At 27.4% G+C, this 26,898-nt stretch overlaps 4 protein-coding genes and 1 pseudogene across 4 annotated transcripts; 3 read left to right on the top strand and 2 right to left on the bottom strand.

Moving 5' to 3' along the window:
• The first annotated feature begins 327 nt into the window (after positions 1-327).
• LOC132932767 (zinc finger MYM-type protein 1-like) lies at positions 328-4,540 on the top strand. Its single transcript, XM_060999135.1, has 6 exons — positions 328-388; positions 465-563; positions 753-2,685; positions 2,839-3,168; positions 3,387-3,427; positions 4,311-4,540. Exons 1-6 carry the CDS (start codon positions 328-330, stop codon positions 4,538-4,540), a joined length of 2,694 nt encoding a protein of 897 aa, XP_060855118.1.
• Positions 4,541-10,167: 5,627 nt separating this feature from the next.
• LOC132932756 (putative nuclease HARBI1) lies at positions 10,168-10,953 on the bottom strand. The gene has a single exon (XM_060999124.1). The coding sequence runs from the start codon at positions 10,951-10,953 to the stop codon at positions 10,168-10,170; it is 786 nt and encodes a 261-aa protein (XP_060855107.1).
• Positions 10,954-11,576: 623 nt separating this feature from the next.
• On the top strand, positions 11,577-12,342 carry LOC132932747 (uncharacterized). Its single transcript, XM_060999113.1, has one exon. The coding sequence runs from the start codon at positions 11,773-11,775 to the stop codon at positions 12,340-12,342; it is 570 nt and encodes a 189-aa protein (XP_060855096.1). The 5' UTR covers positions 11,577-11,772.
• Positions 12,343-14,513: 2,171 nt separating this feature from the next.
• LOC132936647 (uncharacterized) lies at positions 14,514-16,408 on the top strand. The gene is made up of 7 exons (XM_061003401.1): positions 14,514-14,627; positions 15,181-15,328; positions 15,397-15,601; positions 15,669-15,804; positions 15,863-15,955; positions 16,023-16,108; positions 16,172-16,408. The coding sequence occupies exons 2-7, from the start codon at positions 15,280-15,282 to the stop codon at positions 16,371-16,373; spliced, it is 771 nt and encodes a 256-aa protein (XP_060859384.1). The 5' UTR covers positions 14,514-14,627; positions 15,181-15,279; the 3' UTR covers positions 16,374-16,408.
• Positions 16,409-24,276: 7,868 nt separating this feature from the next.
• Positions 24,277-25,787, bottom strand: LOC132935752 (uncharacterized; annotated as a pseudogene).
• Positions 25,788-26,898: the final 1,111 nt, after the last annotated feature.

Raw genomic sequence — 26,898 nt, 5'->3', positions numbered from 1 at the left:
GACCTAATATAACTATATTTATTATTCATAAATAATAACAATTTGTAACCGTTATATATAGTGTGTCTAAAAGAACCAGATCCCGATAGCAGAATGGAAGTTGAATATTCAAATGTAGATAATCAAGATCCAGGGAAACCGAATTTACCAGCTATACTGAGTTCTGACAAAACAAATATGCAACTGTGAATGTTTTTTTCCTATAATTTTAAATTAATGTCAATAAGTTATTAAGATCTTTAATTATCTAATTAACTATTACTTATAGTGTCCCTATTGAAACCAGATCCTTAAAGTTGTATGGAACTAGAATGTCTTGTTGATAATATGGAAGAGGAGCCAGAGAGAAAGAATTTACTGGTTTTACCTAGCTTTGAAAAAGAACCTAGTATGATTATCTGTTTACTTGACAATATATTATATTTAATAATTTTGATAGTTAATGGTAATTTTAAATGTATTAGATGCAAGTAGCTGTGATGGAACTAAATATTTAAACACTTATGTAGGAGATAAGGAGAAATTAAATGAATTTACGGTACTTTGTGTTCCTGACAAAACAGGTATGTTTATAGTTATAGTATTTATAAATTATATTCTTTAAGAATTAATAAACATTTTAAATTATAATAGTCAGACAGTTAGTAAATAAAAATATATAAATTCAATTTTGTGGATATTGAAAGAGCTTAGTGAAACTAAACGATATACAACTATTATGATACCTAACTAATAATATTGTATAATTTTAGATGTTGAGTCTCCTGATATCTATGAATCTGTTAATAATTTACAATCAGTTTCGCCAATGTTTAAAAATGATCCAGTTTTATTTATGAATAAATCAATCACACCTGGATTGAAGTTAATTCAATTAGAAATGGGTCCATGCCAACCAGTTGCTACCGATTTACCCAATGGTAAATTTCCTAAAGATGAATCAAATCCACCACGTTCGTTTTCAACATCATATTATACAAAGTTGGTTAATGGAAAGTCTGAACATCGATCGTGGATTACATACTCGCCTTCAATGAATAGAATTTATTGCTGGACATGCAAACTGTTTGGTTCTATTAGAGCTCAAAAAAACTCTTTTGTCACTACAGGTTGCAATTCATGGGGACATTTAGGTGGTTTATATGGTCAAATTCATTTACATGAAACTTGTAAAGATCACTTAGAAGCTGAATTAAATAAAATAATGTACATAAATAATAATCGTGTTGATATTCAGTTAATGAATTCTAATAATAAGCATGTTGCAATGAATAGAGCAGTTGTGCATGTATTAATGGATATAGTGTTATGTTTATCCAAACATAATGATGCATTCAGAGGCCATACTGAGTGTTTAACTAATGGTAAAAGTGGAAAATTTCTAGATTGGGTCAACGTTTTTGCCAAACATCATACAATTTTAGCTACACACTTGGAAAATATTAAATCATCAACAAAAAAACAAAGATTGACATTTCTATCTAAATCATCACAAAATTCTATGCTCAACTGTATTGCTGAATCGATCCGTGAAACTATTTTAAAGGAAGTGAAAGCGGCTGGAATGTATTCACTTATACTGGACTCTACAACGGATGTGTCAAAGCTCGACCAATTTGCTTTTGTATTGAGATATTGTACAAACGATGGGCTTATAAAAGAGCGATTAATTTGTGTTGATGAAACAGTAGATTCAACTGGAAATGGGATGTATGAGTTATTTTGTAAAGTATGTGACAAATATAATTTAAATTGGAGGCATGATCTGATTGGACAAGCTTATAACGGGGCATCTAATATGCAAGGAGCTGTAAAAGGATTACGCTCATTAATACAAAATGAAAATAAAAGTGCACTACATATATGGTGTAGTGCACATTGCTTAAATTTAGCGGTTGTTGATTGTTGTGAAGCAACTGAATGTGCACAAGACTTTTTTGGTACAATTAGTAGTTTGGTAACATTTTTAGGTGCCAGAAAGAGAACCGCAACATATGTAGAGTTTCAAAAACAATTATATAAAAACCAACGTATTCGTAGGTTAAAAAGTTTTTCTGCTACGAGATGGACATACCATGACCGTTCTTTAGAAGTTATACAAATGACTTATAAATCAATTATTTTAACATTAAAAAAAATTAGCCTTGAAGAAACTGACAAAAAAAACAGACATTTCGCTAATAGTTTTTTAAAGCAACTTAATTCTTTTAAATTTGTTCTTACAATGCATATGATGCGCAATATATTCTCAATTACTACACCTTTATCAAATTATTTACAAAATCCTGCCATCGATTTCATTCAAGCAATACATTTAATTAAAGTGACTCGACAACAAATACAAGATTTACGAGCAATGAAAACTGAATCTGTATATGAGAACCTATTTACAGAAACAAAATTATTTTGTGAAGCACAAGACTTAGAGGAACATGATTTAGCAGAGGTGCGTACATCTCACAAGAAAAGAATGAGTGGAGAAATAAGTAGTGATGAAAGAATAACTTCAGCAAATTACCGCTATGTATGTGAAGTTTATAGATGTTCATTGGATGCAATTTTATCTAAACTAGATGATAGATTTAGTGGTTCTGAAAATATCTTCAAAGAATTTTCATTACTACTACCTGAACGCTTAGAGTTAAACAAAGTCTCCCCAAATAAATTTGATTACTTGGTAAACTGGTTGTCTGCAGATAGAATTAACAAAATTGGTTTAAATGTAGAATATGAATTATTTGCTTCTAATTATAAAAACTTTATGAATAGTGCTACAGCAAATGACATAAAAATGCAATCTAAACATTCTAAACATACAATTAATACAAATGATTAAAGTGATCAAAATGATACTGACAGTGATGATTCCGAAGAAACAATACATGTTACTGCCATATACTCGGCACTGTGTAAAATGGGAATGGTGTCAGCTTTTCCAAATTTATTCATGGCTTATAAGTGGATTTGTACTTTGCTACCAATATCAGAAACTGCAGAACGATGTTTTTCCAAGCTTAAACTCATTAAAACAAAATTACGCTCTACTGTTGGAGAAAAAAGGTTAGATAATTTAATGTTAATTTCTTGTAACCCTGATATAGAAGTATCAATTGAAGATGCTATTAATAAATTTGCTTCAACTTCCAGTGTTTTGCAAAAAGCATTAATGTATTGTTAACACTTAAAAAATGATGTAAGTATATTGACTTTCATTAATTGTATTAAAATGTTTTAATAAAAAAAAAAAAATGTTAAGTATATACCTACCTACTTATTAAAGAAAACAATGAAATACAATGCCCCATGATTAATTTAAAGTTAATTAATCATGAAACATGCTGTCCACTAGAATACTAAATTAAACTAATTTTATCTTATATCTTTAGGTTTGTAATATCAAGTTGCTTACTTGGTTATTTAGAATTCGGTACTTAATATATCAATTATCAAAATTAGCAAATTTTAGTATAAATAATAATAGTAAAAAATAAAAATGATAAAATTAAGTAAGGTTTTGCAGTGTGACTTTTTGGTGGGTGGGTGGGTGGTTTTAACTATTCTTGAACCACCAACTGAAAAATTTCAAACCGCCTCTGCGCTGGTCCAGGTACATCTGATTATGCTGTGCTCCTGGCCCTCTTACATACGATGTCGGTTCCTTTGACAGAATCGGTGCGTGGACCCAGGTGTCCTTGAGGTGGATGTAGCCGTTCATAAAGTTGTTATTCTCGCAGTTAATGAAACTAATGGCAATTCTGTTGTTGTCTGCTCTTCTTGATTAGTTTGCCAAATATGTACCTATTTTAATTGATTGTCGAAATGTAATATTATATGGAATATAATATTTCATAGCTACGAGATAACATCTATGAGACCATAATATCTCAAGGAGAAACGCTTCTGCCTCGAGGAACAATTATATACTAACACGTGAACACATATAATATATTAATGCGTAAAGACCAATTCCATTACAGTAGATAATATTTAGAAACCCAAAGATTATATACAAATTTATGTTCTAAAATGATTGATATTAATATCATATAGAAAAAACTAATGAATCCACCCATGACCCATGTTCTTCCAAGTGTAAGTATTATAAGTGAGACATATTTAGTGAATATAGATAATGGAGTTTGATAATGGTACATGCAAAATGGGACATACAAGATCATTTTGTAAACACCAAGCATGAATACATAAAATCACAACTTCCAAACGCACCAGCTGTCATATTATAAGAACGCCATGCACTTACTATGTTAGCTTTAGGAAGTAGTAAATGTCCTAATCCAAAATTTTTTTAGTATTAAAAGAAAATGTATCAATCGCATCTAAGTCAGAAGATACAAAAAGTTTTGATAAAGATGTTCAAATATTGGAGAATACATCAAATGACTTAACATCTATTGAATCATCAAATGATTTACAGAATAATATAAAATGTTCGGTTAATGAAGAGTTTCCTATGCACAATAATTGTATTAGTAACATTAATAATAGTTTAAATACAGAAGTAGAATATGTCCAAAATTAATATAAACAGAATATGATACCAACATTACCACCATCAATACTTAAAAGGATAGGAAACAGATTAAGTCATGTAAAAAATACATCTCAATTTGCTAACTTAATGTGTTCGCTGAGTAGTGCATCTTCCAATATAAACAGGAGGAAAGGTCAGATTAAAGTACAGCCAACATCAACAAGTCGTCGTAATACAGGAGTTATACGTGGATCTCGGAAGATAAATGCAGGTAGAACTGTAGAAGACCATCTGGTCAGGGAAAAAACATTATAAAAAAAAAACCTTATAACTTGAGATATAATGTGGCTCAAAATCAAATGAATGTCAAAAATTATGGCAAAAATCATTAGAGCTGATGCGCGTTTCATTTGAATACAATTATAATTTAAAATATTTGTAAATTGTAAAATGTTATACAATTATTTAATATTTAATACCTAATGGTTTTAAATTTGAATTTTATAGAATTCAACAGTTTTTTTTTATTTTAGAAGAATAAAATAAAAGATTTTTTCCAAATTATGATTTAGTGTATATAATTACTTTTAATTTATTTATAATATGTCAATATTGTTGGGTCTTATTACATAAGTTTATTATTATAATTATTAAAGTAAAAATATATAGGTATCTAGTTATAATGTTACATATATTTTTAATTAATGATAAAGGTAAAAGTTTAAAATTAAAAATATATTTTAATAAGTACTTTACTGTTAGTTGGAAGATGGCTAAAAAATTGTAACTACCAACTTATCTTTGAGTTCCCTAGTATTAATATTATATTATATATTACACAATAATATATAATTTATATAACTCATAAAATTAGGGATCTATAATACTATTATTGAGTTCATAAGGAATTTATAAATAAAATATATATTACTTAATAAATAAATAATTAGCTCTACAAAATGAAGGTTTTATTATAACTGTTAAATTTTATAAATTAACTTCATGTCACTTTACATAAATATTATGTTTGTTATGTCTACTTTGCAGGATTTTGTAATACTGATAAATATATATATATGATGTATTAGACAATGTAGAAAATAAATCTAAAAACTTTTTGGCTGAACTAATATCAAAATTATTATTTCTAATTACAAACTTTTGTGATTTGACACAAGACACGTTCAATAACATCAATAACACAAACAAATTCATCACCCAGTTTACTGAGGTAATCTTTTAAAGAATTAATGTTAATTTTTAAGTTTAATGAAATGCATTTATAAAATGACACTTTTCAGATTTCAAAAGTAATTTCATATAGTATTATATACATTGGATTTATGCTAATAGAAACATTATTTATAATGTACCTAAGTATGGTGTAGTAAATTATAAAAGTTAAAAAAACATATTATGATTAGATATAATAGGTACCTACAATAATAAAAACACAAAAGTGATGATGATTGATATAATATTTTGAGCTGTAGTTAAATAGGTACTAGGTAGTATACAATAAGTATAATAATAAAGATAAAAAGAAAGGTGGGCAATGTCGCTTTGTTGTACAGTAAGTTACAAGTGGGTCACTGTATAATGGATGGTATACAATTTGAATTCAATGATATAATATCACATATTATGTTGAAGTACACAGATATACAGAAGTTAAGAGGACGTTGTACCCGCATATGTTGTCTCCGTCTTACAAGTGCGTAACATAGCAAATTTTACGCTCAGCAAAACACGTGTAGCTCCGTTAATTTAAAAATTAGAGTGAATTGACCTCTTATAAAATCTAAAGGTAAGATTATTATCTAGGCAACCTCATGGGTTTTTTAGTATACTTTAATTTTAAACCGAGTTATGAGGATATTAATATGTATAAAAAATTTACAATTTTAAAATACTCATAACTTGCATTAAAATTAAAATATAATAAAAAGCCTATGAGGTTGCCTAGATAATAATCTTACCTTTAGTTTTTATAAGAGGTAAATTCACTCTAATTTTTAAATGAATAGAGCTACACGTGTTTTGCTGAGCGTAAAATTTGCTATGTTACGCACTTGTAAGACGGAGACAAACAACAGTATAAGAAAAACGATTCTGAGCGGAGGCAGTATGTCAGTCTAGGTTTAAGACATATAAATACTTATCTATGGTATTAAAAAAATAATTGACCTATAATAGGTAGGTACCTATAATAAATTACAAATTAATCATATCACAATATCCATTAGGTACTTATAACACGTTATACATCAACAACAAACCGTGATACTATCATAAATATGTAATAGTTTATTTAAGAAGTTTCAAGTACCCACGAATAATATAATACAATCACAACAAAATAACTAAAAAAAATATTCTAGATTTTTAATATGTAATTTCGTCCAAATTTTAACTTAAAATGACTATAAAAATAAACTGTGTTTATGTATTTTTAGATTTTTTAGTAACATAATTAACTACTTACGTGGAATCTTGTTTTAAATTCTCAATCTTTAGATATAAAAGTTGAACAATTTATACATTTTTAACTACAAAATAATTATTCAATTTTAAATTTGATCTTTAAATGCTTATAAAAAAAAAGATGTGTGTATGTATTTTTAATATTTTTCAACTGCTATTGTAACAATATATCAGGAGCGTTGTATTACATTTTCACGCCTTTATCCCAACAAACAACAAAATTCAAATATGAAATTGTCCGTAAACAGCTCAAAACAAGTCAAAATATTTTGAAATATTTTTATTAAGTATAAGAATTGATAAAATAAACATTCAGTGAAATTTCCATGTATCTACAGTTATTCGTTTTTGAATTACAACAAAATAAGAAAATCACTACACGAGAAATCGAGTAAATATCCAATGTTGTAAAAATTTGAATTATACACTCAGAAAGATTTAATTTGTCTTTCTTATAGAAATTTTTATTGGATTAAGGTAGATAATCTTAAAAGGAATCTTGTATTACATTTTCAAATCTTAGATTTAAAAAGAAAAATTTTCATGAATTTCTAACTAAAAACAATTTGCAAAATGTCATGTTTTTTTCCGTATTTTGTCAATATTTGAACTTTAAATGCTTATAATTTTTTCATATATAGAAAAGGCTAATATAAACATTCATTGAGCTTTTGAAAACTATTGGGAATTTTAAATTTTGACCTTCCAAAAGTACCAACTAGATTCACTTTCCCATCGAACAAGATACTGAAGTTGAAAATCGAAGTATAATTTCGACTACTAATCGTGTACACAGACGAAAAAATTAAAAATTAAAAACACACATCGTTGTAAAATCAATACATTCATCGCTCCGCTCAGAATCTAAAAAGATATAAGAACATGAAAGTATTTTGATATTTTGATATAATAAATAAATTATGAAAATTTAATTTTCTATTCTACCTATTGGGACTTATTAAGAGGTACTTAGTGTTATCAATTATTAAAAAATATTACATTTTTAAATTAAATATAATACAATATTTATACTTATAGCAACACAATATAGTCTATATGTAATCAATATTTTTTTTTTCTTTATTCTTTAGGATTACAATACCTTTATGTATGCATTATTTTATTGATTGTATAATACTATTATATAGGTACCTACTATCTAAATACTATTCCATAGTATAAGGAATACATAATTCTTCAAGATGCCATAAGGCACAAAGTAATATTTTTATTTCTTATATAATTATATAGTTTTGATAATATTATAATATAATAATTGATGAAAGTTCTTATATAATATTAATGCGTAGTTTTCAAATGAACCAAATAACCAATGAGTGTGTAGGTTATTTATATATAGCGCTGGGCCACTATGGGGTTTGGTAATACGCGGCCTGGTAATGGTTTTTATAAGTAATTTTAGATTCTGAGCGGAGCAATTGATTTTACAATGATGTGTGTTTTTTTATTTTTTTATTTTTGTGTCTGTGTACACGATTGGTAGTCGAAATAATACTTCGATTTTCAACTTCAGTATCTTGTTCGATGGGAAAGTGAATCTAGTTGGTACTTTTTGAAGGTCAAAATTTAAAATTTCCAATTGTTTTTAAAAGCACCCGGAAAAACAAAATAAAAATTAAGGAAAAACGGGAATTTTACGCAAAATTGGTTTTTGATAAAATCGAATTTTAGTTTTTGGTGTAATTTTAAAACAAATGAACGTATATACATGAATTTTTCACTGGTTGTTTACATTTGCATTTTCTATGTACAATAAAATTTTCAAAATATTTTTTTTGGTTTTGAACTGTTTAGAAACATTTTCTGGTTTCCAATTTTATTAGCTTTTTTTCTATGAATGTCAATAAAAATTTATTTGTTGGGTAAAAAAACTTGAAAATTTAATGCAAGGCTCCTACTATATTGTTACAATGACATTTGAAAAATATTAAAAATCCTTTGTCACAGTTTTTATTTATAAGCATTTAAAGTTCAAATCTTGACAAAATACGAAAAAATCAAGAAAATTGGCTAATTATTTTGAGTTGAGAATTTATAAAAATTTTTCTTTTTAAATCTAAGATTTGAAAATGTAATACAAGTTTATCCATAAGTTTGTCTACCTTTATCGAAAAAAAATGTCTACAAGAAAGTCAAATTACATTTTTATGATCGTTTGAAATTCATATTTTTACAACATTTGATATTCACTCGATGTCTCATGCAACGATTTTCTTATTTTGTTGTAATTAAAAAACGTATGACTGTAGATACTTGAAAATTTCACTGAATGTTTTTATTAGCATTTTCTATACACGATAAAATGTTCGATGGTGGCTTGTTGCTCGTTTGATGAACGCTTGTCCATCAGCTTTCCTCGTTGGATCAGTCTCTGTCCTTACTATACTCTGCACATCCATACAGCAGGTCGTTCTGCGGTTAGGTCTAGCGTGAGATTGTCACACGCTTTTGCACACGCCGGACGTACACTGATAGAGCAAAACTGTTTCGAGCTGCTTGGAGTAGCTCGGAGCTGTTTGTAGGCAATTATAACATATGTAAAGTAAGTGACGCGCGCACACTAATCAGTCAACATCAACACACGACAAGACAAAACGAAGCATGATCGGTCTTGTTCGGTCTGGTTCTATTTTTTCTCCGAGCAAAATACGAAAATGTTAAGTAATCGTATAAAATAGTTTATTATACGAATAGCTTACAACTGAACACTATCGTTATTTTGGTGTCACATAGATTTTTATGATTTTACTTGATACTTCTCATACTATACTTCATAAATATTTCATAATTATACTTCATAATTATTTTAAAATGGGATGCGATCCAGAAAAATTGATAAATCTTGTTTTTTTAAGAAGATCTATTTACAATTTTACCGATAAAGAGCATAGCAATAGAATCATCCAAGACAGATTATGGAATGAAATCAGCACAGAAATGGAAACATCAGGTTAGTTAATATAAATATAAAAATAAAATAATTTTACTTTTTACATGATGAGTACGTAGTGTATTTCTATATTTATGTATCTGTAATATAAATCAAAATTAAATCAATAGTCAAACTATTTCTACATTTACATTTTTGAGCTATTTAAAATTATAGTATTATAATATTATAATATTCTAGTTGATTAATTTTAAAATTTAAAGAAATGTTATATTAAAACTTATAAATTGTACATATTTTGCCATGGAACTGCACCAATGTCTGAATTGAAATAATTCATGAACTTCTCTCGGATATCCATTGCTGCAGTAGATGCCCTATTAATTGGTCTTGATGTAATTTGACTTTGAGCAACCGTTTGGGTTGTTTGAAGTTGAAGTTCATCTTGGATTTCAGATGGAGCCCCTTCTTTATCCATTATTATGTTATGTAAAATACAACACGCCTTTGTGATAATAGTAGCTTTTTCAGGAAAAACTAACATTTTATTTTCTAGAACATTAAATCGTTTCACAAGAATCCCAAATGCACATTCTACTATTCTTCTGGCTCTCGATAAACGATAATTAAAAATTCTTTTTTCATTAGTTAAATTTCTTCTTGGAAAAGGTCTCATTAAGTTTGTTTGCAAAGGATATGCTTCGTCCCCAACAAATACAAACGGAAACTCGTCGTTAATTTGAGGATCAATTTTTTTTGGCTGCGGAATATTTAATTTATTGTTTTTTAATAATTTTCCAAAATTGGATTCTTTAAAAATACCACTATCACTATTTCGTCCATAATCACCGATATCTACAGCTATGAATTTAGCATTAGCATCAACGACAGCTTGAAGTACAATAGAATGAAATCCCTTATAATTATAATATTCTGAACCAGCATTAGGAGGGCATTGTATTGATATATGTTTTCCGTCAATCGCGCCAAGACAATTCGGAAAGTTCCACAGTTCTTCAAAAGCTTTTGCTACTTTTATCCAATGTTCAGTTGTAGGTGGTAGCATATAAGTAGGACATAAAATATCACATATGGCACAACATACGTCACTTATTATTTTTCCAATAGTTGAAGCGCCAAGACGAAAATGATAATGTAAGCGTTTAAAGTGTCCTCCAGAAGCTAAATAGCTGAAAAATAATTATTTATTCTATTATACCTATTTATTATACTAATTTTATTTCACATTTTTGGGAATTTTAGCCATAAATGCTTATTTTATTTTTTATGTCATTTTTAAATTCTGAACAGAGTGATGAATGTTTTGATTTTACAGAGATGTTTGTTTTTTATATGTATGTCCACGATTACTAATGAAAATAATGCTTCGATTTTAAATTTTAAATAGTTTCTTACCTAAAATGTTCACCAAATATTTATTCGCATCATCTATACATAGTATAACTAAATTATATTATTTTATCAAACGATGAATAAAAAATCTTATTTGGTTAGGTTGAGGACAACAATTTATATTTTAATAAAAATATTAAATGAAAAAAAAATCATAATAGAATAAAAAAGTTAGATTTTTTATAAAAATTGGATATTTAAATTTATATATTTTTTTTTAAACCAATACATTCATCGCTCCGCTCAGTCTAAAATATCTATAGATTACAAGTTTTTTGAGATTTTGATGCAGTATATCAAAACTTTAAATGCATAAAACAATAATTAATTAAATATACATTTTCTAGTAGCAGAGTGTAAAACTAAGTGGGCGTGTCTTCGTAATAGTTTTGCAAGAGCTTTACGTGAAGAAAAATCAAAAATATCTGGTTCTGCTGCTTCGAGAAAAAAAAAGTGGTATTTATTCAATGAAATGTCGTTTTTGTCAAGTTTCATGTTGCAGCACAAGCAAACATCAAGTAATCTGGAAGCATCAGATGATGAAAGTGAGGCAACTGATGAGAAAGGTACAGAAAATCCAAATCTCAATGAGAGCGTAAGTGAAATTGAAAGTGAAGGTACAAATGCTACATGTTTAATTGACAGACAAGAGCTGAGAAGAGTATCTTCTGAACCTGTTTTTAAAAAACCAAAAAAAACCCAAGTTAAAAATTCGACTGTAGAACAAGTTGCAGGGCCTATGATCGAATTTTTACGTTCAAAAACAAATAAGTCAGCTGTAGAAGATGTTGATTTATTATTTTTTAAAAGTCTTTTGCCCGATTTCAAAAAATTAAATGGAAAAAACCAGCGCCAGTTTAAACAGTTTGTGTTAACAACTTTAAATACATACATAGACAGCCAAGAAGCTCAAGAATCAGTAGGTAATGATAAAGTATCATATGATAATACTACATCAAATGTACCAGTACAGGAATTTCAAAACTACAACTATACTTTCAGTCCACCCGGATATTCATCATCAAATAGCTCAACATACTGATTTTAAATACTTATTAAATTATTAATATTCATCGTATAAATTTAAAAATATATAATACATTTTAAGTAAATAAATAAAAAATAAAATTTTTAAATAAAAAAAATAATAAATTGTATTGTATAAATTTGTTTTTCACCTACTTCACTTACTTACTTAAGTTTGATTAATAAATATTTCTAGTATATAATTATAGTATTATTATTTGAACTCACCTCAAGGTTACTAACAATTTTTCAGCAGGAGCTATACTTTGACGAAAACGTGTGTCTTGTGATCTTATTGCCTCTCCAATTTCATTTAATATAAAGTCAAAAGTAGTTGAACTCATGCGAGTGAAATTTTTAAATTTTAACTCATCTTTACGCAATTTAGCCAAAAAATTAAAAATTGTATTATTCTCTGTACGTTTTTTATTTATTTCGTGCACCCAAATTTTACGTTTACGTTTTTTTTCATTTATTTCACTATTTAACAAAAATTGCCACAAAAGCGGTATAACAACATCATCTTCATCAGAGCTCATCTTGACGACTGGTGTAAAACAAAAAATGAAACGGAAATTATTTTGTCTTGTTCGGTTTTGTTTTGTTAGTATGAATGAAATTTGTTCGGAGCGGTTTGAAACAAAATGTTTCGACTAGATCGGAACAGTTTTGCTCTATCAGTGTGCGCCCGGCCTAACATAATATATTTATTGTTATTGTGGATTTGTGATGTTATTTTATATAACCGCACAAAATCTATACGGACATAACATAGTTATTTATATACGTAGTTTATATACGCCGCTCATGGTCACGCGCTCGATATTATTTATCTATATGCGTTGTTTACGCGGTATCGTCGCGCTATTACAACACACACATCGTAGGTATACGCTATTATTATTAGTAATGTTACGCGGGCGCTCGCTCGCGTATTGTATATTTATATTTATATTTATGCGGCGCGTATTATATATTTATATTTATATTTACGCGGCGTGTATTATATATTATGATTACGTACACACTATGACATTACTTAAGACAGGTACTTAGATAGGTAATTAAATAGGTATACAGTCTCAGCTCGCTACACTACCTAATTTTAACATCCGATTTTAATATAACTATCGACATGAGTCGTTTTTATATTTTCCTTATTTTTGCGTTACAACACAATATACCGACATAAATCGTTTTATTGTGATGTAGTCTGTACTCTGTAGATAAGGAAAAATAGAAATTGACTACTCTATGTTTATGTGTATGGATTATATACACGTTTTTTTGGTAACTCCAAGTTTAATATAAAGTGTGTAGTACGGGAAAAATTATATTTTAGCCTCTGGCATGGTGACTTCTATTAATTTCGATAATGTCGTACCTACCCACATAATGTTCATGTTACATTAAGGTAATTTTAAGTTCAAATAATACACAATTATTACTACCTACTCCCTCCCCAGACCATCGCGTTATTTTACCGCCAGATCCACCGCAGGTCTAAGGTCTTACCGCGGCGGTGTGTGGACCTAGTATTAAATACATGTGTACAATTTTACCACCGCTGCAGGACACCTTAAGGTCCGTTTCACATGGACGCGTATCATAGTATTCTTGTCTATGATCTCATACGCGACGTACCGTACGCGCGCGTTTCCCTCGCCGCCGGTATCGCGCGTATGATACGCGTCCGGGTGAAACAGCCCGTATGGAATTATGAAAATCTGACACGTCTGACTAGCAGCACTCGGCAGTTGGGTAATGGAACTACGCCGTAACAAGTTTTGTATACAAATCGTACTGCCGATGACCTGTTCTTTATAATCCTGGTTAAATGTAAGGACGGATCATAAGACGGCAGTAGAACCTAAGATATTATTATAGAATGGATAGGCCGTTAATGATTGTCATACGGGAACGAACATGAAATTGCGGAGGTCTTATCCTATCGGCTATCACAAATAAATAAGTATGTACATATATAACGGTTTATAACATAATATTATTATTTGAGTAGGTACCTACTAAGCAGACACGCACTTTCGCACAACGGAGTCAACGGACCGACGATCGCTACTTACAACGGGACAAATGACTAATGATAATAATTGATAATAGATACCCAGATAATAGATAGTTCGCCTTCACTATTGTTATATTCCTTCACGTGAGCACTTTGCTGTCGGCTACCTACCTAGTGTGGGCGTGTCTGGCGTCTGCCGTTTCTGGTTTGTCGATTTATAATATGAAATCATAACTCATAAATCATAATGGAAGCGGAATACCAATTCACCGTGGGTAAGTGACAATTAGTGTTAATTTAGTTAGGTACACTAATCGTACGGTTAAGTGCATGCGTCAGTTTGGTAATTGTTATGATGCTGATTCGCCCCGTTCAATTGCCTGGCTGGGTGTCTATTCTCGGAAACTACCTAACCTAACTACGCAACGAAAAAGAACGAGCAAAATGTACGTAATCAGCTACTTTTACGTAATGTTTCAAAATTTTGTATTCTCGAAACTTTTTGAACGAAACGTATACCTACGTAAACATGGCGAAAACATGTTAGTAAATATTCGTAATCGACGGTCGTCAACATCTATTCTGTACCTAACGAATTGATTGTTTCGTATTAATTTCCGTACCATTTGTTATCATATTTATTTATTTTATCATTTTTGTTTATTGGTTTATTACGTAATTTGCGTTTATGAAAGTTTTTGTTTCCATATTAAATATTTAAATCGAAACATAAACCGTGTTCCTTAAGTATATTACTATATTATATTGTTCTTAAATAGGTTAATATACTAATATACGATATTACAATTTATTATTTTCGGGACTTAGGAAAAATAGCTCTTGAAGAAATTGTGTATTTGGAAGTCTTGAGAGCTTTAGAAGAAGTTGAAATTAAAGCTGTAGGGAATCAGCCCAGGCAATATTATAATGCCCAAAATTTTATGGAATGTTAATTTACATAGAAAATATAAATTAGGTATAAAATGCACAGAATTTTGTTTCTCATTTCTAAATTGTAATGGCTAATGTTTTATTCTTAATTAGGTAACAATGTGTTAGCCTATGATAAGGGTTTGTTGTATGAGGCAAAAGTTTTAAGGCGGCGCAAGACAGACATTTGTGGAGACATTGAATATTTTATTCATTTCAGAGGCTTCAATTCAAAATGGGATCAATGGATTGATTATGATGAAGTGTTGGAGATTAACGACACTAATGTGGGACACAAGAAGAGGCTAATAGATAGATTGTAAGTAATTGATTAATTATTACCACTCATCACTTATCACCATTTATTTATAATTATGTTATGTAGAAAATATTCCAAAAAAACAAATATCCAAACAACCAAATTCTTCTAAGAATTCTTCGCCAAAACTAGTATTGAAAAAAAATGGTTATGTCTCTAATATTATCTCTAACACCATTCCATATTCAAAGTTATTACAAATAGTGTAAACAATTAAGTTAAGAATTTGAAGTATCTATTTCAGTTTAATTTTTATTTTAGCTTCTTGCTGACAAATTACGCAATATTGCTGTACCACACATTTTACGGAAAGCAATGTTTTTGGATTTTGTAATGAACAACACATTCCAAAAGGTACGGTACATTTTATTTTTATACATTATTTTTTACGATCATTGTAATATTGATTGCTTGGTTTTAGTTATTAAAATTTCCAGAGAAACATTTTTTGTCAGAAATTTTGTACGCCTTCACTCAATCATCTTATTTTAAAGACGATAGCCAAAAGTAATTATTTAATAACTATCTAAATTTATTATTAATAAATATTTTATACAATATTTGTTTCAGGAAAACTTCAACGATGTTATGTGTAACTTATATGCAATATTTTAATACTACTGTTCACACATATTATATATTATACAACAACGAGAAAAGATACAGAATATACGATAAGGTAATAACAAAAAATCAATCATGTAATATAAAGCATGTTTTAATAGAAGGTCATAATTTAATAATTTCCGTTTTTAAATATTTAACATTCTAAGAACTTCAGAATCTGAACAGAGATGAATGTATTGATTTTACAATATTATTTGATTTTTGTGTTTGTTTATTTATACGTATTATAGTAGGAAAAATATTTTGATCTTAAATTGAAGTGCCTGCCCATTAATGTTAAATTCTCCTGTCTCTTACCATTAAATTATCAAATTTGCTTATTGTACTTAATGTTGTATAGATTGTAAATATTTCAAATATAAAATACAAATAAAAAAGTAGTTCTTACTGAAACTTAGAAATCTTAATTATTTATATAAAGGTATTTACAGTTTTAAATTTTAAATTTTGATGAAATTAGATATTGAAATGCCGAAAAATTATTTTAGTTGCTTTGGTGTATACTTTTAAAATATTCTGTGTGGATCTTGAAACATACATATTATATTATATTATTTAACTATACACAATGCACTTATCAACATATTTAGATTGAGGTATTTGTGGTAAAAATAACAAACCGATTCCTTACTACAGTTAATATTATTGGCTTAAAGATCATAACAATAATATATGGTTTACTATTATACAGGGTGATCCATTTAAGTGGGTACACTAATTTTTTTCGTAAAGTATTAACTTTTTTTGAATTTTTTTTTTTAAACTGTTAGATTTATGCTTTTCTAAAATTGTATACTATTTTAATTTTTTTCACCCTTATATTTATTGTTGAAACCACTATCAACTTTTGATTTTCAAATGGTAACATATAATACAAATATCATGAATTAATAAAAACATTAATAACTTAGAAAATATACCTAACAAAATAGTTGTCAAAAAAATTCCACCGAATTTAAAATTTCATTATACCTAAGTCGTAATTTGTGATATTTATGTATTTTATTTGATATTTTAATGAAAATATCCGTGTTTAGTTTATATTATTAAGTGTGATGTAAATTTGATGATACCTACCACTTGGAAGCATAACATTTGTGTCTGCATAAAGTTTATTGGTAAGTATTCTTAAAATGTATAAGTAGAAAGATAATTTGTTATGATTAATACATTATTATGTATTAACAGTTTATTTAAATTTTATTTTTAGTTAAGTCAGTTTTGTTCATTCAGTTACACCACCAATAAATATTATTCAAAGTTTGATAACACATAAGTGGTTTTACTCTAAAAATTATTAGCTGACACCAATGCACCATAGCACAAACCTAATACAACTTTATATATTATTATTTATTACCATCTACTTAGACACAACAAGATGCCTATCTATATATACCTACTTATATAATATACAATATACATAACTATAATGTTCTCTGTTCAGAAGTAGGTTAGGTTATAATTTGCATATATTTAAATTTTGGATTCTGGCATAGTTATTATCATTAAGAACTATGATTATCTGTATTTACTACAAATATATATGGCCAGATGGCTTGGGAGATAAATAATGAAATAACATAATTTTCTATCTTCCATTAAATTTGCAAATGAGAACAATGACTAATAAAAAATGTTGTTTCCCATAATATACTATCTAAATAGTTGAAGAGACTACAAAATGAATTAAGTATGTAAACATATTTTTTTACCGTTAAATTATTTGGTTATATTTATCTTTTTTTAATTTATTAGATACTCAACTACTCAAGTTAATTTTAAAGAAGTTTCAAAATCCAGTCTGACAATCTGCATTCTAGAAGATACCTAATCCCAATAATATAGTAAAAAAATATGTTAATTGAAAATTGTACATGCTAATGTTATTTTTTAATTTTAACAAATATTATACAATTAAGTTAATTAAGCTAACAACATCAAATCAATCATTGATACTCAAATGTGTGGTAAAATGTATGTTTCTTTATTAATTATAAAAAAAATCATAAATTGCTCACCTTTATAATACATGGTATTATAAAATATTATATTTAAATAACTACTATGTTATAATATTAGGTACATATTTAGGTATCATAAAAATATTTTTATTTAAAACTATTGTATAAGTGTTTTGCAACTAAATAGTTCCTTCTGTTTGATTGACGTTGTTAGCTATTTATTACCACCTACTTAATGTAAGTTAAAATATTATTATTCCCATTTTTAAATTTTACTGTATTTTTTTAAGTTAAGGGTTAAGTTGAGTTTGTTTCAATTTGTTGAATACATGTTATGATCTTAACTCATATTTTGCATTACTGCATAACGAATAGTTTTATCTAACTGTATCATTTAATTTGGAATAGATCTATCATAGTTCTGGGCTTTTAAATAATGGTAAAATTTTAAAAGGCATTTATCTAGCAGGTGCCATATACAATTTTATAAATGTTTATCTACAGTTACCTGTGCATTTCTTTCATAATAGTAAAGTCGATCAGTGCGCTTCAACTCCTTTATTATTTACCTATTAATTATTGTAGTTATAACTTATTACATACTTCTCAATTCAAGCCGAAAACTACAATGTATTACTATTATGATAATGTAGGTAGTAGGTGTGCTTGATTTCAATAATAATAGAAATATAATTTTAATACAGTTGTACTAGTCAACGGCGGTAAACTTTAGTTTTTAATGAATTCTTATTTGATTTGATAATCCTAAAAAAAAAAATATCTTAATAATAAATGATGAAATATATTTTATATCTAATAGGTATGTACAATGTACATATTATTATAGGTGCCTAAATCCTGTGGTAGATCACTTCTAATCAATTAGTTGATCACCTGCTATACAAATGCTTTTATAGTGGTTCAAAATAATAGTAATATAAAATGGGGCGATTTCTGTCATTATATATTGAAATAGGTAAGTTGTTTGCTTACATATTACTTTATTGTTTGTAACAATATTCATAATTATTTTATTGTTAAAATAATACTTAAATACAACATAATATTATATAAATTTAAATTTGAAATATTTAACTATTCATAGTCTTTTATTATTAAATTATTTTTTATTATATAGTGGTTCATAATATAAAATGGGGAAATATGTAGGATTTGCAATTTTGAATTAAGTTGTTTTTAATTAGATAATATAAGTAAAAATAAGTTGTACAGATAAAATGCATTTAAAAAATACAATAGGTTAGATGTATACTTATAGGTTAGGCACTATATGTATGTAGAAGTTAATACAGTGTTGTATAACTCCAAGTGGGTTGAGGGTGATTAACAAACATTAAAGAACACAACAATGTTAAGTATTAAAGAATTCTGTATTACTGTTACAACTTAACCTACTCGGTGCAATCACGATCACGGTTCACTCACTACTGATCGGACTGTGTTATTGTGACACACCAATAGTAACAATTTAATACAATATAATAGATAATACAAATAATCCCACATGTATATTTAAAATTATGATTATTAACTTGCTACAGTTAACTCAAAACTAATGTGAAATACTTAAGCGGTACCAACTATAACACTTCCTTTAACCATCAATACTTTGAGGAGCTGCATCTCGCAGACCAATCAACAAAAAATAAAAATGTTCACACGTAAATTCATAAAAAAATGGTTTTATTAATTCATGATCTTTTTATTATAGGTTACCATTTAAAAATCAAAAGTTGATAGTGGTTTTCCAATAAAAATAAGGGAGAAAAAAATTAAAATAGTATACAGTTTTAGAAAAGCATAAATCTATCAATTTAAAAAAAAAAAATAAAAAAAAGTTAATGCTTTTCGAAATAATTAGTGGATAATTAAATGGATCGCCATGTATTATAACATAACAGATTATATGTTTCTGACAACATAAATTCAACCTACCTACCTTATTTCTAGTATTTTAATAATAGAATTCAAAATCAACAAAACCATTACAGTGACCTATTTAACGTTGAGGTACCGCAGCTTAATTTTATTAATTTGATCTTATTTTTTATTTCTAAATAAAAATTATTTTGAATATGATTATTAAAAATGTGTTATTTATATTGATTAATGTTTTTTTTAATATAAAATATTTTGTTTCTTAAAAGTTTAAACTTCAATTTTAAAAGAACATTTTCTATGAGCCTTAAAAAATTAACATTCATCAAACTTATTGCATGGCAATAACTATATTAGGTGCTGAAAGTGTACACCATTAAGTAGGTCACTATGGATGTATTTCATTTTAGGATCATTTTAAAATGTAAATTTTCAAATCATCGTTTACTTATAAATAATAATATAAATAAAAGCTTACTTTGTGTCCTATATAATAATCTTACCTTTACATTTTATAATACGTCAATTCTCTCCCATATTAAAACTAACAGCACAATATTGAAAAGGTGAAAAAAATTTGCTTTGTTGCCGTATATTTGTAAGACTGGGACAACACTATGTGTCATGAATTCAGAATTAATAATCATTGCATATGGAAAAACCATTCAGAACCGAGAAAATAACATAAATTGTATAGGTTTTGGTTAATACACAAATTGTTTAAACAATACATTCTATGTCCAGAAACAAAAATGTGTAGTTTTCTTCAAAAACAAACTTGTGGCTGGTACCGTTTGCTGCTATTCCTTATCATAAGTTCTCATTTAGTTATAAATAAAAATGTTTTATTAGACACTTTTATTGTATTTTAATTCTATAAACAATTTAGCAATATTCACTATAATTACAATGAAAGAGAAATAACAAGCTTAATTAGTATTACATTGATTGCAAATCTCATCACATACATATCACTAGGAGTGCATGAAGTCACCTGTTATATTATAGGAGAATAGTAGTAGCCTTACTGCAATATTAAATACAACATTTTTGTTCTAAAATTATGAACTTTTTAACTTCATAAAATAGGTAAATACAATTTTTTTGTTTAATAGTTATGTATTTTATATTTTCTGTCTTAGGGCATTAAATATGTTCAGCAAAGAAAAAAAATCAACCAAACAACCTATATTTTTGAAAATAACCTAAATCCCCTAACCTAAATCTTTATTGTATATATAATCTTAAGGACTTTTTTAGCAGCGGTGGCCAAACTGTAGCCTTGTAAGCAGTCACTAATCGCGAAACGACATGGCACAACTGACCCCTATCTCTTTAAGTATTTTTAATATTAAAAAAAACTCAACGTTGTATAGCAATTCTGATACCTCTATCATCTTGACACAAAAAGTAACATATTTTATACATGAATCATACATCAAAATTAAAATGTTTAAATTTTATGTTTATAATCACCACATAAAGTGAGCAACTTTTTACACGTAAAGATAGGCAGTTATATCGATGATATCAATTATATCACACAGACATTCTGAATACATTAAAATCTCCTTAAATAATATTTTTTTTTACATTGTATCATTTTTAATAATTCTAATGACAATATTTTAATATTAAAAAGTAATATGAAAAAAACATTTTTTGTGTTGTGTGCTCCTTTTAGTAACATTCAATACAATTAATGAAAATATTTCACAACACATTTTATAATTAGAACTTTTCACATTTGTTTTTCAGCTAATTTACCAATAATTTTGATATCAAACTCGTGGCATCCTGAATTTGATTTAGATATCTTTGTTCTTTACATTAAAGAATTGTTTCGGTAAGTTATTATTTTTAGATTCTAATATTATATATTATTAAAAATCTATTATTTTGGTTTTAATATATATTTTGTTAAAATTTAATAGTATTTCTGGGATCCCTTAAATTCTATACCAATAGTTTCAGAAAAACTGGTATGTCCGTGTAAATCATGCAGCATTGTACACTTATTCTCTTGGTATCTTGATAGGTGCTTAAATAAATGTAAAATTGATCTTTAATAGATTAGCAACTAATTAAATTTTTTTTTTTTCATATTTAATAGCTGTAATAAAGTAATTTTAAATGCTCATTCATAAGAGTATATTATATAATTTTTTTTGCATATATTTGTTGAAAAATTAAGTAACAATATGTATTTTAAGGCAAAAATTGTGGTCATTACCAACGGAGCTCTAGTTTTACCTAGTTATACAGTCAATAAAATGTGTTTATCTTAATAGGTACCTAATTATAACCATAAATATAGTACATTGAAATAATTATAAAAAATATATTTTGTTTTTCAGGATTTTGGTGAATAATTATGATACTTATTTCACTGTCAATGATTACATAGATGTTTAATAAAATGTATAAGAAATATATATACAAAATGTTTATAATTTAGTATATAAGAAAATAGAAATACATTGTAAACTACATAAATTAGTCTTAAGGTTTATAATATTGAGGCATATTTTTTTTTTTATTAAATTTGAAACATTATGTATTGTAAGACATATGTGTTTATACATAAAATATGATTAAGATAATTTTTAGTAATTCATATATTATATTGGTAGTTACTACTAATAATAAAGATTTTCATTTAATTTGTTATCAAAATTTTTTTTTATTGTCATATTATTATTTATGATTAAATATGTTAAGGTGGTACCTTTTCCCTGCAGCATCATGCATTGCGACTATGTCTAGACTGGTTGTTGACTTGAGACATTGAATCCAGAAGTTGGGGGAATATTAACTGAAAAAAACATAAGAAAAACTTGGAAGACATTTTTTTGTTGTCACATAACTACATAAGTGAATCTAGAAAGATACTGTAATTTTTTAGTTATAATTTTCTAGAAGCATATGACTGGGAAAAAGGTTTATTTTTTTTGGATTTAAATAATGATAAATAATATTAGGACCAATAACACCATAGGTATGAGATATCTGGTGTTCAAACCAACACAATAATTGTTTATTGTATATAAATGTTTTGAAAAGAGTAAAGTTAATTTTAGAAAATTGAAGGAGATTATTGGTGTAAACCAGTTGTCCAATACTGAAGATACTGAATAATGTGGATGTTGTGTACCAGACCGATTGTCGCGATGCATTGCTAAGATTGTTCTTTGCGTGTCTTTTTTACGTAAGTGTATTATCACCCAGTGAGTTGCGTACATATGATTGTTAACTCTTAAGTTCCAAAGTTATACCCAATTTGTCGTTTTTACTTAATGCAACTTTTGTGGTATCAAAGGCCATTCACAATATAATCTCTTCAAGACATTGTAAAATATTTTTTATTTATAGCTTTAAAAAAATTTTGAGTTTTATTAATTTTTTTTTAAAATTATTGTCGATATACAATTTTTTACTGGGTTAAACAATTTGAAAATGTAATACAAAGTTCCTATTATAAGTTGTCATGATAGAAGTTGAGATAATATCAACGCAATATTTGTTTCTCTTTCAGACCCACGCACAACATAGACAAACCGCTTTCACCTAACATTTTTTATATGATTTATTTTTGATAAATCTTGAGTACAAAATTTAAAACTAGGGCCAGCCCTAAGGGCAAGTGCCTATATGAAATTCTATGAAATTAATTTTTTAACTAAACCGATATTTTTTATTAGTTTACTCTAAGTCCAAATGATTTTACTATGTTGAACAAGTCGTCCGAAGAACAAAGGGAACCAATTATTGTTGTTATTCCTCATGATAATAATAATAATAAAAAAATTGACATTTTCATAAAATTAATTTTATTTTTTAAATTAAACTGCATTTACTCTATAGAAATCACACCCATCAAACTTGGAGTTTCAAAATGTTTGAGTTATCCTGCAATAGTTATACCTTTTGAAGAAAGCAATACAAATTCTCTCAAAAACTCTGGTAAGTTTCCAATCATAATCTTTGACTAACTAAAATAGTAATACACTTTTATAGCTATGGATAGAAAATTTAAAACAAGGTTCCGCGTAAATAGGTTATATATAAATTACTTTATTCACAATAATATCATCAAATATATTTAGTATTATTATAGGCTGACTGACTGTCTTCGATCAGAATCGTTTTTCTTATACAATGATTATATAAGTACTAAGTAGTACCAATTTAATTGTTTATATAAATATAATAAGTAAAAAACAATAAAAAAAAAATAATGGATATAATATTACATACTCATAGGGGTAACCAATAACTATTTACTTGTAACCACACAAACACATACATACTTATTAACAACGCAGCACAGCATTCACAATTCTTGACAGACACTTAATAACATTACCTGTTTAGTATACTTACTTTGTGTCAAATCGGCAATATCCATTCACATAGAAACACATTAAAATACTTGACAGAATTGTTAGTTTGAACCTCTGACCTAAAATATATTACAACAAATTACAATAAACTGTGTATGATATTTTGTAATAATTCTAACCCAAAGACACTTATGTTTGCAGCAGTTATTTGTGTAAACCAAAAATCTTGGATGTAGCCAAATAAAAATGCTTGTAGACGTTCACGAATAACTGGTTGTTGGTTGACATAATCTACAATTATTTGAATACCATCAAGCTGAAGCTTTGTATGAGGCAAAACAATCCTTACTGCATTTATCAAACCTCATTCATAATCTGTTATGATGGTTAACTGGTTGTAGTTCAGAGGTAAAATCTGTTGTACAACTCTAAAGAAGGTCTCGTATGTGGACTGTGTCATTCTTGTAGTTAATGCATACACCATTGGAAATAACTGGGTAAAAAAAACCATATTAATTGTACATATAATTTATAGTTAAAAAATAATAACCTACATTTCTGAAAAGTAAGCAGGCAGCCTTTTTTCAAATCAGGGGATTTCTTGGCACGGTTTTAAAAGTCCCATCTACTCCTGCGATGGTAATTGATTGGAGTAGTTCTCCACTCTATTTTACAATGTCATCTGTATTAGAAAATACTACTCCAACTTGTTCTCTATCTACCATCAATGGACAACCATGTTGAAAAAATCTAAATATTTATAAATAATAGTTAGTAAATAATAAATAAAATAACAAATATTTGAAATTTATTTCATGAACCTTGAAGAAGGGCGCTGCAAGGTTGAAATATATGATGTTGATGTTGTTGGTTCATTTAGAATATGTGCTAACTGTTCAATGGTAGTTGGATTTTTTGGACGACAATGACAACGTTGCATTTAATTCAGACAAAACCGGGACTGTAAATGTGTATAGTTTTGTGGAGCTTCTGGATTTCTAAGACAGTTAAGGTTGTACAATTAAAACTTTAATCTTATTTATGCTAATAATTACTAACATTTTAAAATATATAATGTTAATCCAGAATACTCACAACACAACTTCTCGGTTATGAATTTGTCGGATGGAAGTAGCCAAATTGCCGGTACTTGTTCCAGCCAAACCAATAGCTCTTCGTAAATGCACCATCGGAATGTCAACATTTGGAGGGAAATGGTTGTGTTGAACCCGAGTCATCATATCACCATTCCTTTTTTTTATGTCCATAGTCCTGACCCAAGCTGTTGACGGACAATGTACTGCAACGTTCTTTTGATTTACACAACATAAATATCTACATAGCAATAAGATAATTAATAAATAATATTATAATACAAAATAAGTAAGCAATGAATCATTTATATTACATGGACTATTTATTTAAATTTATAATCTGTGTTAATAACATCTGTTAGCTTACTAAATCCTTACTCGTTCCTTGCACCATTTTTATAATACCTATAATACAAGTTATCCATAAATACTACTGAATTTATTCTGACACCAGGTAAAACTGTAAATGTTTCAGCTCGCTGACACTGTATATTTGCCAGTTGACCTAGAACAAAAATAATATTTAATATTAATTGAATTATCATATAAAATTCATATTGGTATCCTACAGAACTAACAACTTCAATAATTCATATAAAATACCATTGTTATCTTCTTCCTCCTTCTCTTCTTCAAAACTGTTGAAATTCATCAATTCTTCTTATTGTTCATTATCTGAATCGATAGAAAACAAAACAAGTGGATTTAATTTAAGAGCAAGTTAAGTAAGATGCCTAGAGATATACTATTGATAATTTTCAATTTTATTTTGAATGTTTTGAAAAAATAAAATAGTATTATAATAGTATCTTACAAGATATATGATTAAATCTATTTTATACATTTCATATTATTAGATTAATAGTATCATTCATTTGTTTTTATTTTAAGGCATATAAAACACACAAATTTAAACTTATGTTATTTCATTAGAAGAAATTAAATTATAAATTGTCTATCCCTGTTTACTTAGATTGACAATCATAATATATAAATATCTACAGTGATTATAATAATACCCATAATATAAATATAATGATATATAAACATATAACCTTTTAGTTAAGTTATTTAAAAAAAAATTAAATGATGATTAATTGTATTACTTTTTGCTTATAAATCTACCTATAGTATTACAATTTTATTTAATTAAACTAAAACAAAATTAACTTTCTTTTAAACAAATTAATTCTAGACCATTGTTCATAGTACTATACCAGTAGAATAACTGTTAATATAGGTATCTGTTTCTCCGAAAGTTGAGGATGATTCTGAATATGAACGTTTTCTGTTGGTACAGTGGATTTCAGATCCTGAATCATTGGTGTTTATTTTTGGTATTTGGTTTTTATTTACTTTGTTATGCTTAT

This window comes from Metopolophium dirhodum, chromosome 1, assembly GCF_019925205.1.
Source record: "Metopolophium dirhodum isolate CAU chromosome 1, ASM1992520v1, whole genome shotgun sequence".
In the NCBI taxonomy this organism is placed as follows: Eukaryota; Metazoa; Arthropoda; class Insecta; order Hemiptera; family Aphididae; genus Metopolophium; species Metopolophium dirhodum.
Note: the sequence above shows the minus strand (reverse complement) of the source record. Positions and strands in the feature narration are given on the sequence as shown.

What these genes read in the sequence shown, in the direction of transcription:
- LOC132932756 (XM_060999124.1), bottom strand. Translation starts at nt 10,953, where the DNA reads ATGCTACCACCTACAACTGAACATTGGATAAAAGTAGCAAAAGCTTTT.
- LOC132932747 (XM_060999113.1), top strand. Translation starts at nt 11,773, where the DNA reads ATGTCGTTTTTGTCAAGTTTCATGTTGCAGCACAAGCAAACATCAAGT.
- LOC132932767 (XM_060999135.1), top strand. Translation starts at nt 328, where the DNA reads ATGGAAGAGGAGCCAGAGAGAAAGAATTTACTGGTTTTACCTAGCTTT. An exon ending in TTTGATTACTTGGTAAACTG is followed by an intron (nt 2,686 to 2,838) that starts GTTGTCTGCAGA and finishes AAATGATTAAAG; the next exon opens with TGATCAAAATGATACTGACA. An exon ending in GTTTTGCAAAAAGCATTAAT is followed by an intron (nt 3,169 to 3,386) that starts GTATTGTTAACA and finishes TTATATCTTTAG; the next exon opens with GTTTGTAATATCAAGTTGCT.
- LOC132936647 (XM_061003401.1), top strand. Translation starts at nt 15,280, where the DNA reads ATGCCCAAAATTTTATGGAATGTTAATTTACATAGAAAATATAAATTA. An exon ending in ACATAGAAAATATAAATTAG is followed by an intron (nt 15,329 to 15,396) that starts GTATAAAATGCA and finishes ATTCTTAATTAG; the next exon opens with GTAACAATGTGTTAGCCTAT. An exon ending in ATTCAAAGTTATTACAAATA is followed by an intron (nt 15,805 to 15,862) that starts GTGTAAACAATT and finishes TTTTTATTTTAG; the next exon opens with CTTCTTGCTGACAAATTACG.